At 36.5% G+C, this 14527-nt stretch overlaps 1 protein-coding gene across 1 annotated transcript in view; it reads left to right on the top strand.

Moving 5' to 3' along the window:
• The window catches only part of TAX1BP1 (Tax1 binding protein 1), an 89826-nt gene that overhangs the window by 68945 nt on the left and 6354 nt on the right, over positions 1–14527 (top strand). The window contains exons 15-16 of the mRNA XM_052638454.1: positions 8495–8678; positions 8992–9140. Coding sequence (XP_052494414.1) covers positions 8495–8678; positions 8992–9140 — 333 coding nt within the window. The remainder of the gene's footprint in view (positions 1–8494; positions 8679–8991; positions 9141–14527) is intronic.

Raw genomic sequence — 14527 nt, 5'->3', positions numbered from 1 at the left:
ACTTACCATAATTACTGTAACTAATACTTATTTCTGTACATATTTATCTTAATTAAAACTCCCTTCACTTAATTATAAAATCCATGAAGACAGGAATCATGTCTGTTTTATTCACCATTGTATTTGTAGTCTCTACTCCAGTATTCTGGCCTGGAGAATTCCATGGACTGTATAGTCCATGGGGTCGCAGAGTTGGACATGACTGAGTGACTTTCACTCATAGTGTTTGATATTTGAAGTTAAATATTTGTTGAATGACTTAAACAAATTAATGTTAATGGGTCAAACATAATTTATAGCATTTGCTTATAAAAACATTTGGTAAAAGAAATGTACTGGCATCAGCAGTTTTATTATCAGTTAATACCCTACCGTGTCACGAATGCAACAGAAGTAGGCCAGTTTGCTTTCTACTTCCTGTCTTCTTGAGTTACTCTTAATTTTCCTGCTGGTGACACTGTAGTTTTATATTACTTTTAAAGAGTGCATTTATAAGAATTTCTTTTTGCTATTTCAGCAACTTGCTTAATGTTTGTCTTTTCCCCCATGCTTTTTTAGAACCCTTACTCCTCTCTAAGGTTAGGATTAAATCCTTTTCCTTCAGCACTGAAACCTAGATCCAAACAGTGCCTGGGATAAACCAAATGATAATTAAGCATTAGTTGAGTGAGTTAAAAAAAAAAAAAGATGAATCATCATCTAACAGAATGTGTATTTTACTCATTTTGTTTCCTGTCCATCTTCCCTGCTCTAGATACGGACTTCACATGAGCAGGAATTTTTGTATGTTTTGGTTGTACCTGAATCTCTAGTGCCTGGAGAGCAGTGCCTGCCACATATTAGATACTCAATAAATATTTATTGAACATTGTTGTTGTTCAGTCACCCCATTGTGTCAGACTTTGCGACCCCATGGACTGCAGCACATCAGACCTTTCTTTCTCTCACCATCTCCCAAAATTTGCCCAAGTTCATGTCCATTGCATGGCAATGCCATCCAGCCATCTTATCCTCTGATGCCGTCTTCTTCTGCCTTCCATCTTTCCCAGCATCAGGGACTTTTCCAGTGAGTCAGCTGTTCATATCAGATGACCAAAGTACTAGGGCTTCAACTTCAGCATTAACCCTTCCAGTTGAGTATTCAGGGTTGATTTCCCTTAAGATTGACTGGTTTGATCTCCTTACCGTCCAGGGGACTCTCCAGCACCATGGTTTGAAGGCATCAATTCTTTGGTGCTCTGCCTTCTTTACGGTCCAGCTCTCCCAACCGTATGTTACCACTGGGAAGACCACAGCCTTGACTGCGTGGACCTTCCTGGCAGAGTAGTGTCTCTGGTTTTCAGCACACTGTCTAGGTTTGTCATGGCTTTCCTGCCGAGAAGCAAACGTCTTCTGATTTCATGGCTGCAGTCACCAGCCGCCGTGATTTGAGAGCACAAGAGGGAATCTGTTACTGCTTCCCCCTTTTCCCCATCTGTTTGCCATGAAGTAATGGGGCTGGATGCCATGATCTTGGAGACGGCAATGGCAACCCACTCCAGTACTCTTGCCTGGAAAATCCCATGGACGGAGGAGACTGGTGGGGGGTTGCGAAGAGTCGGACACGACTGAGCGACTTCACTTTTCACTTTCATGCATTGGGGAAGGAAATGGCAACCCACTCCAGTGTTCTTGCCTGGAGAGTCCCAGGGTCGGCAGAGCCTGGTGGGCTGTCGTCTGTGGGGTCGCACAGAGTCGGACACAACTGAAATGACTTAGCAGCAGCAGCAGCCATGATCTTAGTTTTTTTAATATTTGATTTTAAGCCGACTCTTTCACCCTCCTCCTTCACCCTCATCAAGAGGCTCTTCAGTTTCTCTGCCACTAGAGTGGTATCATCTGCATATCTGAGATTATTGATGTTTCTCCTGCCTATCTTGATTCCAGCTTGTAACTCCTCCAGCCTGGCATTTCTCATGATGTTCTCAGTGTATGGATTAAACAAACAGGGTGACAGCAGATAGCCCTGTTGTACTCCTTTCTCAACCTTGAATGAATCAGTTGTCTCATACAGGGTTCTGACTGTTGCTTCTTGACCTGCATACAGGTTTCTCAGGAGACAGGTAAGATGCTTTGGTATTCCCATCTCTTTAAGAGCTTTCCACCCTTTATCATGATCTACACAGTCAAGGGCTTTGGTGTAGTTGATGAAACAGAGGTAGATGTCTTTTTGGAATTCCATGGCTTTCTCGGTGATCCAGCGAATGTTAGCAATTTGACGTCTGGTTCCTCTTTTTCAATAACATAGTTATTGAACATACGTGTGAATAAAAATTCATTGTTTTTTAGAGTAGCGTGCTCTCTAGTATCATAAAAATATATTTAAAAGTAACTTTTAATAGTATGAAGTAATTTAGTATATCTTAGTTAGAAACTCTATCAATTTAAATTTATTTAGAAATTTAATATATCTTAAAATGTCTTATGTCATTCCAAAAACCACTGCTTTGAATTATTTACCATTTTCATACTGTTTCAGATATTCCGTATAACCGCCTTACTAGAAATCTGAAAAGGAAAGAGAAAAGAAAATAATAAAGCAGAAACAACAGTGGCAAAGAATGATAAAAATGATGGTGGGAAGTATTTTATTAACTATTACCAGAGAAAAAATTAAAAATATCTTTAAAGTAAAACTGTTTCAAAATGTTCTTTAATATCAGGTACCTGACTAGCAATTTTTCTGAATTTCATTTCACATTACCAGATGATCTCTTCCTTTTTGAGAGTGGAAGAGTAATATTTGTATCTATCTATAAATGATTAACAGAGAAGGCAATGGCACCCCACTCCAGTACTCTTGCCTGGAAAATCCCATGGATGGAGGAGCCTGGAAGGCTGCAGTCTATGGAGTCGCAAAGAGTCAGACACGACTGAGTGACTTCACTTTCACTTTTCACTTTCATGCATTGGAGAAGGAAATGGCAACCTCCAGTGTTCTTGCCTGGAGAATCCCAGGGACGGGGGAGCCTGGTGGGCTGCCGTCTATGGGGTCGCACAGAGTCGGACACGACTGAAGCAACTTAGCAGCAGCAGCAGCATAAATGATTAATGGAAGTTGTCTCGAGTATATCTGTGATTTTTGTGGGTGACAAAGGCAGTGCAGCTGCTGCTGTGTTTTTTGCCTGCATTCATAATTGAAGAAAATGATAAATTTAAGTTAGAAGTTAGTGAAAAGATGCATTTTTTTTTTCCATCTAAGTTCATGGATATCCTGAATTCTAAACATAGATCCTTTGGAGGGGGGTGGGTGCATTGTGAATATAAATTTAAGACTCTTCTCTAAGGTAACAGTTGTCTTCTGATTTGCCAAACAACCCAATCAGAACAATTTTGTCCATGTTCCTATATTTTGTTTAGCCTGCCTCCATTTTCCCCCATGAGGAATCAAAGCTGCTTATCACTCCTGTTCTTACCCTTATATTATTTGCAGAGGATTTATTGCATCTTTGATCATAAAGGAGTGGAGTATGAGCCTAGAGTAAACTCTTTATTAGGTTGAAATTCTCTATGATGTTCCTTGACTGTATTAGTGCATGTATGAATCTTTTGATGAAACCCTGACTTCATTTAAGTAGTTTATTGTTTGCTTATAGAAAAATGGTCCTTTAAATTGATTTGTACTTTTATAGAAATATTTTCTCATGTCTAACTCTTTTGCTGCTTTCATGCCTTTCCCCTCCTCTTTTCTTGAATCATCTTTGAAGTATTTTTTAAAATTTACTCTTTCCCTTTTTCTGTGTTCACATTGTCACTTTCACATCCTGAATCACTACAGCAGTGTGAATGGGTTTTTTGATTGGCAGGAGATGAGGGAACATCCATTGAGGGCCTGCTATGTTTTTTAAACAATCCCCTCATTTCTCAGTAGTCCTCTGAGGCCTGCGGAAGCTAAGTTCCTCAGGGTTATTTGTACTGTAACTGTCAAGCAAATTCTGGTCTGAATCCAGTCCACCATGTCATGCTGCCTCCCTAATTGTTTGTACATTCAAGTGTGCTCGCTATAGTTTGCTGCTGCTGCTACTGCTGCTGCTGCTAAGTCGCTTCAGTTGTGTCTGACTCTGTGTGACCCCATAGACGGCAGCCCACCAGGTTCCCCTGTCCCTGGGATTCTCCAGGCAAGAACACTGGAGTGGGTTGCCATTTCCTTCTCCAATGCATGAAAGTGAAAAGTGAAAGTGAAGTCACTCAGTTGTGTCCGACTCTTAGCGACCCCATGGACTGCCCCCTACCAAGCTCCTCCGTCCATGGGATTTTCCAGGTAAGAGTACTGGAGTAGGGTGCCATTGCCTTCTCTGATAGTTTGCTAGATTAACCTTACTAAGAACTATTTCATGGTGGTGGTGGTGCTGTTCAGGGTCTGACAGGCCCATTGTAGTAAACAGTATAGGTCTTAAACTGTATGACAGATCTGGCATATTGCCCTTGAGCTGTGTTTTTAGGTATATTTCTTCTAGTTTTAAAATGAATCCTGTGTTCTAGGTAGGTCATTCACTTACCAGTCATGCATTATGTTATATTTCTTAGGCCTTCTCTACTCTTTGCACATGCTTAGGAAGAACTTTTAACTTCCATTTCTCTTCTCAAGCCTAAATTGACTTTCATTTTTCATGTTTACCAATTTTGCTCTCGGGGCTTGCCTAGTAGCTCAGATGGTCAAGCATCTGCCTGCAATGCAGAAGACCTGGGTTCGATCCCTGCTCCAGGAAGATCTCCGGGAGCAGGAAATGGCAGTCCACTCCAGTATTTTTGCCTGGAGAATTTGGAGGAACTTGGCGGGCTATAGTCTGTAGGGCTCACAAAGAGTCGGACATGACTGAGCAACTAACACACAAACTAGTTTTGCTCTCAATGAGAATGACTTACTTCATTTTAAGGCCACTTACCCTATTTTAAGTTCACTTTATAGGTAAAAATTTAACATAGAGTCTCATCTTGAGTACTCCCAAGGGATGACAGTCAGCAAAACCAGCTAAATTTTACTTTACAGATGAAAATTTTCATCCTTACATCCTTTGTTAATATTTTTGGTTGATTTTATTTTGTTAAACCGCTCTATTGAGGTGCAATTGACATATGATAAAATTCACCCATTTTAAGTGCAGTGCAATGAGTTTTGGCAAATATATAGTTCTGTAACTATCATTACATTCAAACTATAGAATGTTTTATTGCTGCACATATATGTGCTCATATGTACTCAGTTCCTCCAACTACCCCCCATCCCAGACAACCAATGATCTGCTTTCTTTTACTCTACAGTTTTACTTTTTCTAGCATTTCATAAAAATATGGTCATACAGAATTTATTTACTCATTGATTATGGACATTAATCCTTTTACCAGCTGATGGATGTTCAAATTATTTCTCATGTTTTGGTTATGATTAAGACTGCTATGAACATTCTCTTACAAGTTTTTCTGTGGACATGGCTTTCGTTTTTCCTTTTTTGAGTATATACTTAGGAAGCGAATTGCTAGCTTGTGTGGTATGTGTGTGTTTTTAAGAAACAGATTGTTTTCCCAAGAGGCTGTACCACTTTCCTTTCCCACTGCAGTGTATGAGCATTCCAGTTACTAGCCCTTGGTATTGTCAGTTTTTAATTATAGTCATTCTATTGGCTATGTAGGGTTGCTTTGTTACAATTATAGTTTAATTTCTCTGGACTAGGGTTTTTTAAAAATTATTATTGTTTCTTAATGTTAACCTTAAAGTTTTTTTTTTAATTGAAGTATAGTTGATTTACATTATTGTGTTAGTTTTTGGTGTACAGCATAATGATTCAGTATTTTTGCAGATTATATTCCATTATAGGTTATTACAAGATAATGGATGCCTCTATGCCCCACAGTAAATCCTTGTTGTTTATTTTATATATAGTAACTTGCATCTGTAACCTCGTACTCCTAATTTGTCCTTTTCCTTTGGTAACCACAAGTTTTCTATATCTGTGAGTTTGTTTCTCTTTTGTATGTACAGTTGTGTGTATTTTTTAGATTCATATGTATATAAGTGATAACCATGTAGTATTTATCTTTGACTTATTTCATCAAGTGCATGCATATACACATACACAGCATCTTAATCCAGTCATCTGTTGATGAGCCTTAGGTTATTTTCATGCATATCTTGGCTATTTTAAATAGTGCTGCTATAAATATTGGGGTGTATATATCTTTTTAAGATAAGTTTTTTTTTTTCTGAATAGTCCTTGATGACTAACTGGTAACGCTCAGTATCTTGTGCCTGCAGGCCATTCATATATATTCTTTTGTGAAATGTCTGTTCATATCTTTTACCTAATTTTTAAAATTGGGTTATCTTTTTTGGTTTGGAGTTTTAAAAAATATATTCCAAATCCAATTTCTTTTGTTAGATATTTTGGAAATACTTTATCCCAATTTGTGGTTCATCTTTTCATTTTTAAAAGAAACTAGCTTTTGAAGAGCAGAAGCTGCTAATTCTGAAGTAGTACAGTTCAGCAATATTTTTCTTAATGGTTCAGGCTATATTTGTCCTATATGGAATTTTCGCCTAACCCAGAGTTACAAAGATTTTTCTCCTATTTTTTCATCTAGTATATTTATATTTTCAGCACTTATATTTAGATTTATGATTTATTTAAAATTAAGTTCTGGGTATAGAATGACAGTCAAAAATTTTTTATTTATATGCAGATAGCCAGTTTTTTTTTTAAACATCACATGTCTAAAAGAATGTGTTTTCCTCCACTGAATTATATCTTCATCTTTGAAAATTAATTGGCAATGAGTATGGATATATTTTTGGAATCTCTTCTATTTATATTAGGGTCAACATACTAAAGTCTACATCTGAATTTGGCTTGTGATCTGTTTTTGTAAATGAAATTTTATTAAAGCACATTGCCATGTCCATTCATTTCTAGGTAATTGTGACAACAGCAGAGATAGATTTGTGTAGCTTTGACAGACTGTGTTCTACAAAGCTGAAGATATCTACCATTAGGCTCTTTATGGAAAAGGTTTGCCTATGCCTGACCTATGTATTTATACTTATGCCCAAACTACTCAGTTGATTACTATAGCTTTTATAATAAGTTTTGCAATCAGATTGTGTAAGTCTTGAGGTTCTGCTTTTTTAAAAATGAGCTGTTCAGCACTTCTGTGTTTCCATGTACATTTTAGAGTCAAGTTTGTCGATTTATACAAAAACCTGCTGGAATTTTGAATCAGTAAATCAATCTGAGGGGAAATTAATAGTATAAAAATAGGTTTTCCAGCCCATGAATGTGATACATTTCTCCATTTGTTGAGCCTCTCTTCTGTAACTCTCAGTAATGTTTGTGGTCTTTAGTTTATAGACCTTGTACATCTTTTGCTAAATTTATTCCTAAGTATTTTATCTGTTAATGCTTTTTAAAATAAAAATAATTTTAAAAATTTCATTTTTCAGTGTTGCTGACAATATAGTTGGTTAATATAGTTGGTTGTTGTTGTTTTTTTTTTATTGACCTTATATACTGCAGCCTTGCTAAATTAACTCATTCTCCTAGTTCTAGTAGATTCCTTAGGATTTTCCCACTTCTGTGATCATGTCATCTGTGAATAAAGATGGTTTTCTTCCTTTCCAATCTGTCCACCTTAATCTTAACACTGTTTAGTACCTCCAGTATAATGTTGCATAGAAATGGTTATAGACCTTCTTGCCTTAATATTTGATCTTAGAATCACTTAGTTTTTTACTATTAAGATTCACTGTTGGTTTTTGTTAACTTCACTTTATTTTTTTAAAACCATAAATGCATGTTGGATTTTGTAAAATGTTTCTTTGTAAATTTATTGAAATGATCAGTTTTTCCTTTAGTCTGTGAACATGGTGAATTGCATCGACTTTTGTCCGTTAAACTTATTTTGCTTTCTTGTGATAAAATCCACTTGGTCATGATATATTTTTTTTTAATATTGAATTTGATTTCTTAAGTTGAGGATTTTTATATTAGTATTCGTGAGGGTCTGCAGTTGCAGTCTTCAGTTTTCCTGTGATGTCAATGGTTTGGATATCAGGATAATACTGGCCTTAAAAAAGTAAGCTGAGAAAGTGTTTTGGTAAGAGTTTATATAGGATTAATATATTTTTAAAAATGTTTGATAGAATTTACTAGGGAAGTAGTCTGGGTTGTTTTTTGCTTTGATTTTTACTAATAGCTAAATTATAAGAGATTCATAATTTCCCCTCAGCTCAATGAAAAGGGTACTTTAATTGGTACAATTTGAAAATATATATTGGGCTTTGTCTTGCTTTCTAGTTTTGTTAAATGTGGAAGGGACATGTATGAGAAGTTGAAAACTGGCATTTCCAACTGTATCCTTTAAATATAATTGGGAAATCATTGTAATATTTTGGCTAAATGTTTAAGCTTTTCTTGTTATAAAATAGTTGCTTTGCTTTTTCTCCTTTTTTTGTTAATTTTAGGAACATAAAAGGAGTGTAGAAAATCAAGCAGAAAGGAAATTGGAAGGTCAGAATTCCCAGAGTCCTCATCAGATCTCACAGTGTCTCAAAACAAGCTCAGAGAAAAGTGGTCATGTTCCTGCAGTATCAAAGACACAACCAGTTCTTCAGTATGGTAATCCTTATGCAACACCAGAAACAAGAGGTTATTAAAACTTTTTTGTTGACATAAGCCAAATATGGAGGTTTTTCTTGGTTTGTATCTTTGTGGGATTACAGAACTGTTCTGTTGGTATAATCAGCTCTAATAGAAATCCTGTTTTATAACAAGCAGCTTTAATGTTTAACTGGCTTCATCTAGAAGCGATACACCGTGAATGAGGAGTCTATTTGCTTATTACACATAGTTTAAAGGTCATTTGGGTTAAAAAGAAAAACATTTTTTGGATACACTAAAATGGTTCTTTATATTCTGTAGGACCAGGTTTTAACCTACTTTTCAAAAATTTTTATTTCAGATGGAGCAGATGGTGCTTTTTACCCAGATGAAATCCAAAGGCCACCTGTGAGAGTACCCTCTTGGGGACTGGAGGATAATGTTGTCTGTAGCCAGCCCGCTCGAAACCTAAGCCGCCCTGATGGTTTAGAAGACCCTGAGGATAGTAAAGTAAATTGAATTTCCATTATCTGAGCTTGTCCCTTTTATTTTCGTCTGGTGTAGAGAGTTAGGTGTGTGTGGGAAGAGAGAATATGATTGCTTGTGTGTACACATGATTGCTTGCTTCATCTTTTTGAATAAGTTTCAGAAGGATACTTTAGGATTTATTTGGAGAATGATCTCAAAATATTGTAGTTATAAGACAGTTGAATCTTTTTCTAAAAATGATGTTCATTATAAATCTTCATTCTCCCAAGCATCATTTTTTATAATTTTATTTTTGTGCTGGGTCTTCATTGATGTGAAGGCTTTTCTCAAAAAGTGGCACGTGGGTGCTACTCTCTTGTTGCGGTGCCCAGGCTTCTCACTGTGGTAGCGTCTGTTGTTGTAGAGCACGGGCTCTAGGGCACTTGGGCTTCGGTAGTGGCAGCACTTGGGCTCAGTACTCATGCTTTCTGGGATCTAGAGTACAGGCTCAGTAGTTGTGATGCACGGGCGTAGTTTGTTCTGCAGCATGTGGGATCTTCCTGGATCAAGGATCAAACCTGTGTCTCTTTCATTGGCTGTTGGGTTCTATACCACAGGGAAGCCCCCAATGTAATTTCATCTTAAAATTTTTTTAAAAGTTGAGCCACAGTTGACCTGTAACATACCAATTTCAGGTGTGCAACATAATGGTATTTGTATATACTACAAAATAACATAAGTCTAGTTAATGTCCATCATCTACAGTTATAATTTTTTTCTTTGTGATGAGAAGATTTAAGGTCTGTCTTAGCAACTTTCAAATATATAATACAGTATTAACTGTAGTCATAGATGGTTTAATCTTAATTATCAGAGTAATTTACTGTATTCTTTTGATTATAGATGTTCTAGATTGGAAGAAGGAAAGTGTTAATGACAATATTATCCTCTGGAGTGCATCTTTTCAGTTTTGCACTTAACTAATATATCCCATTTTAAATTATAAGGTGAACTCTTTGTTATCTTTTGCTTAGAAAGAGGAAGAAGTGTGTGTATCATAGTTTTTTAGAGAAATACTCTTGTAGACATCGTTTGTATTTAATCTCGGCAGCACAATACTGATGGACTGGTGGTAATTGAATCAGTTTATGTAGCATGATATTCTTTTTTTCATTTAGGAGATTTCTTTACCATTTAATAGATAGACCTTTTTCTTATAGCAGCTCTTGTTGGATTTTCTGTGCATTAAGAATTTAAAAGAAATGCTTTATCGTGCTCTTTGCAAGTACAGTGGTATCATGACCTGTTCCTCATTTAATCTAGTTTGCTGCATTTAATTGCTATTAACCTTTGCAGAAACTGATCAGTGTTCAGACAGGCATGATTTTAGCCCTAGAGCTCAACACTCATAATGGAGAAAAATGTATTTCTCTCTCCTGCCTTTTGGCCTCCTGTGTCCATTACTGGGAATAATTAGGAAAACTGTCAGAACTTTTGTAGCCTATTTGAAGTCTAGAGTATTATCTTCCTGCTTTTTCACACCTTCACTTCACATTTTGCATATTTAATCTGATCATTCTTGGCACAGATGTTACATGTGACAAGCCCTTCTCTACTGTAGTCATCTGCTTCAGTTTAATTAGCAGAATGTTCTTTCTGATCTGTGTGCTTTGCCCTCCTGCAAACCCATGAGAAACAGTGTTAGAATCTTGTGCTCGTTTGCTGACATGCTTAAATTTGATAATGAGATGGAAGGGCTCTTAATAGGCACATTTTGGTAATTGTATTTTGCTATCAGAAAATTTTTCACATTAGACAAACTAATTTTCATTATATTCAGACCTTTTTTTTTTAATTCTTGTCTTTACAACAACAAAAATCACTTGCAAATGAAATAGTTTAGTCATTTTAGTTAGAGTAAAGAAAGCATATTTGAGTTGACCTGTTCCTTTTCTCTGGTTCTTTGCCCTTGGAAGTATTTAACAGCCATGGGACCTAGTACTTTTGAGTTGGGGCTGAAGCAGTTACAGGCCCCTCTAGTCATATTGCACCAAATCCCCCATACTGCCATAATTCCCTCCCTTCTGCACCAAAAACTGTGTTTCTATCAGATCAAAAAGCCTTTTATGACTCACTCCCCTTTATCTAATAGTTGTAATAGCAGTAACTGTAACACTAATTACGATGATGGTGATAGCTACAGATGTTTCTGTAGTTTTGACAGCCATTGTTTTAATATATTCACTCTCCATAGCTGTCCTGTGAGGTAGGAACTGTTTCTATTTCTATTTTAAAATGGAGGAAACAGGGATACTAACTGGCTTGCTTCAGCTCATACAGCTGGTAAGTGTACTACAGCCTCATTAGTTGGACTATGGAAGCTGTGGTTTTACCACCTATCAATCTATCTAAATCAGAGGTTCCCAAACTTCCTTAGTTCATGGCACCTTTAGCATCTCAGTAAATTTTTTTTCATAGAACTTCATAGGCCAAAAGAACTACTAATGATTTCCTAACAAATGTGTAGTAATTAACCATTTGAAAAAAAAAAAATACACCATGAAAGAAAGTCATATTTTTCTTAAATAACCTGTTCCAAATGGGATATATGTGGCTGTTGACCACCAGATGACTTCTCAAACCTTGAAATCAGATTGGACAAGCCATTTTCATTTTCTATTTCAAAGTGGTTTTCACCAGGCACCTGCTTTATATCTTAGCAACTGCCAAAATCTTAAGGATAAGATGTCATCGAAAGGAACATAGCACTGTCTAATGTTGAAACTGTGAGCTGTCTTGAACTAGTTGTTTACATGGTATCTGACAATTAGAAAATTAAAAATAATCCATAGTACCTCTGTGAGTTTGCTTTGGTGCCCTAGCCTTCTGCACACTTTTTGGAATCATGGTATAAACCCTTAACTACTCAAAAATATTATTGGATCAACACCATTGTCATCTCCTGGGAACTTGTTAGAAATGAGGAGTCTTTACCTCCACTCCAGATTTGCAGAGAATCAGACAAAATCTTTTAGTGATCATATGCTTAATAAAGTTTGAGTACACTAGGATGTTTAGACCAAAGTCCATCAGGCAAGGCTGCATTACTTTAACACACATCTCACTTTCCAGTTGTTTTTTTGTCTTTGTATAATGTGTTTCCCTTCCACTCGTACTAGCTTTATTTACTTCCTTCTCCTCTATCTCTGAAAGACTGAGGCTCATACATTGTATTAATGTGTAGTTTGTTGGCAGCTTTCTACATGAATCCCTCACTGTGAATCTAGTATGCAGTTTTGTTGGCAGCTACCATGAATCCTTCACTGTGAATCACCCAACTAAAGAGAGAGAATTTTGGTATAGACATTTTTTTTCTGATGAGCTTTTTTTTAGTTCTCAGAGGGATCTGTGATTTTCAAAGGGGCTGTGTGAAATGGTATATCATCGTGATTCTGATTTCCTTTTCCCTGATGGCTGATAATGTTGAGCATCTTTAATATGCTTGTTGGCTGTTTGTATATTTTCTTTGGGAAAATAGCTATGTCTCTTGGCCATTTTAAAATAGAATTATTTGTCCCTTGCCACATAGATGACTTAAAAGATCTTTCCTCCCATCTGTGGGTTGTGTTTTCATTCTTTTTGGTGGTATCTTTTGCAGCACAAAGTTTTACATTTTGATTAAGTCAGACTTACCTGTCCTTTTTTTTTGCTTGCACTTTTGGTGCCATATCTCAGAAACCATTGATTTATCTAAGGTAGCTCTAGCTTTTAATTTAGGTCTTTGGTCCATTTTGAGTTAATTTTTGGACATGGAGAAAAGTCACATTTTTGCAGGCATTCTTTTCCATTATGATTTATTACAGGTTATTGAATATCTCTGTAGTATACAATAGCACTTTGTTGTTTATCCATTCTATATATAATACTTTGCATCTGTTAGTCCCAAACTCCCAATCCACCTCCCTTCTCCCTGCTGTGGTGACAAGTCTGTTCTCTAAGTCTGCGAGTCTGTTTCTGTTTCATAGATGAGTTTAATTTGTGTCATATTTTAGTATTTGTCTCTTTCTGACTCCTTCACTTAGTATGATAATATCTAGGTCCATCCATGTAGATGCAAACGGCCACTCTTTTTATGACTGGAAATTGCAACCCACTCCAGTATTCTTGTCTGAAAAATTCCATGGATAGAGGAACCTGCGGTCGCAGAGAGTCAGACTTGACTGAGCAACTGAGCAACTCCTACATATTCTGTTGTGTGTGTGTGTACATATATAGTGTGTACATATACAGAATATTATATATATTTATAATATATATTATACACATCACCTTTAGCTATTCATCTGTCAGTGGACATTTAGGTTGTTTCCATGTCTTGTCTATTGTAAATAGTGCTTCTATGACTATAGGGGTGCATGTATCTGAGAAGTGACAATTGAAAAGTAATAGAGATCTTATAAAATTATTTTCCTTTTAAAAAATCTTTAAATTATAGTTATAAATTCAGTTGATATTCCTTCATTGACATAGTACAGGAAATGGATGTTTGTTATTGTTGTTCAGTTGCTAAGTTGTGTTCAACTCTGTGACTCCGTGGACTGCAGCACACCAGGCTTCCCTGTCCTTCACTGTCTCCCAGAGTTTGCTCAAATTCATGGATGTTCGGAGGAGTTTGAGTAGTAACATCTCATGAAAAGAGGATGTTGACCAATGTTAATAATACAGAGTTATGAGGGATAAAGATTTATTTAAAACTTTATGTAAAAGTTACCCAGAGTTATTGATACTCTGTTCTTACGTGTTGGTTTTGGCCTTAGCACATGTTGCTTAAAGGATGTTCTTGAGCTAAAGTTATAATTATCACCTTAGTAAAAGCTCTATTAGGTGGTAGATCTTTATTACTAGTTCCTTAATCGCTCAGTGGTAAAAAATCTGCCTGCCACAGTAGGAGATACGGGTTTGATTCTTGGGTCAGGAAGGTCCTCTGGAGAAGGAAATGGCAACCCATTCTGGTATTCTTCTTGCCAGGGAAATTCCATGAACAGAGGAGCCTTGTGGGCTATAGTCCATGGTGGGGGGTGGGGGGGGTGGGGTACGGCGGCTGTTGCAAAGAGTTGGACACGACTAAGCACCTAGACAAACAAAAAATGATATCTAAATTGTTTCAATTAATAATTCCTGGCAAAGGTTGAGAAATGCTGATTATCTGAATCCTAATGATTCAAACGGTATAACTGGGTGCATATTGATGGTTTGATCATGATTGCAGTTTTTATTGTGGTTGAATATATATAATGTAAAATTTGCCATCTTAACTATTTTATAATACATGGTTCTATAGTAGTAAGTACAGATGACCCTTAAACAACGTGGAGGTTAGGGGTGCCAACCCTCTATGCAGTTAAAAATCTGAGTCTAACTTGTCGGTC

The sequence above is a fragment of the Budorcas taxicolor genome, chromosome 4, assembly GCF_023091745.1.
Source record: "Budorcas taxicolor isolate Tak-1 chromosome 4, Takin1.1, whole genome shotgun sequence".
NCBI classification, from domain to species: Eukaryota; Metazoa; Chordata; class Mammalia; order Artiodactyla; family Bovidae; genus Budorcas; species Budorcas taxicolor.
This window is presented reverse-complemented; position numbering and strand designations above follow the sequence as displayed.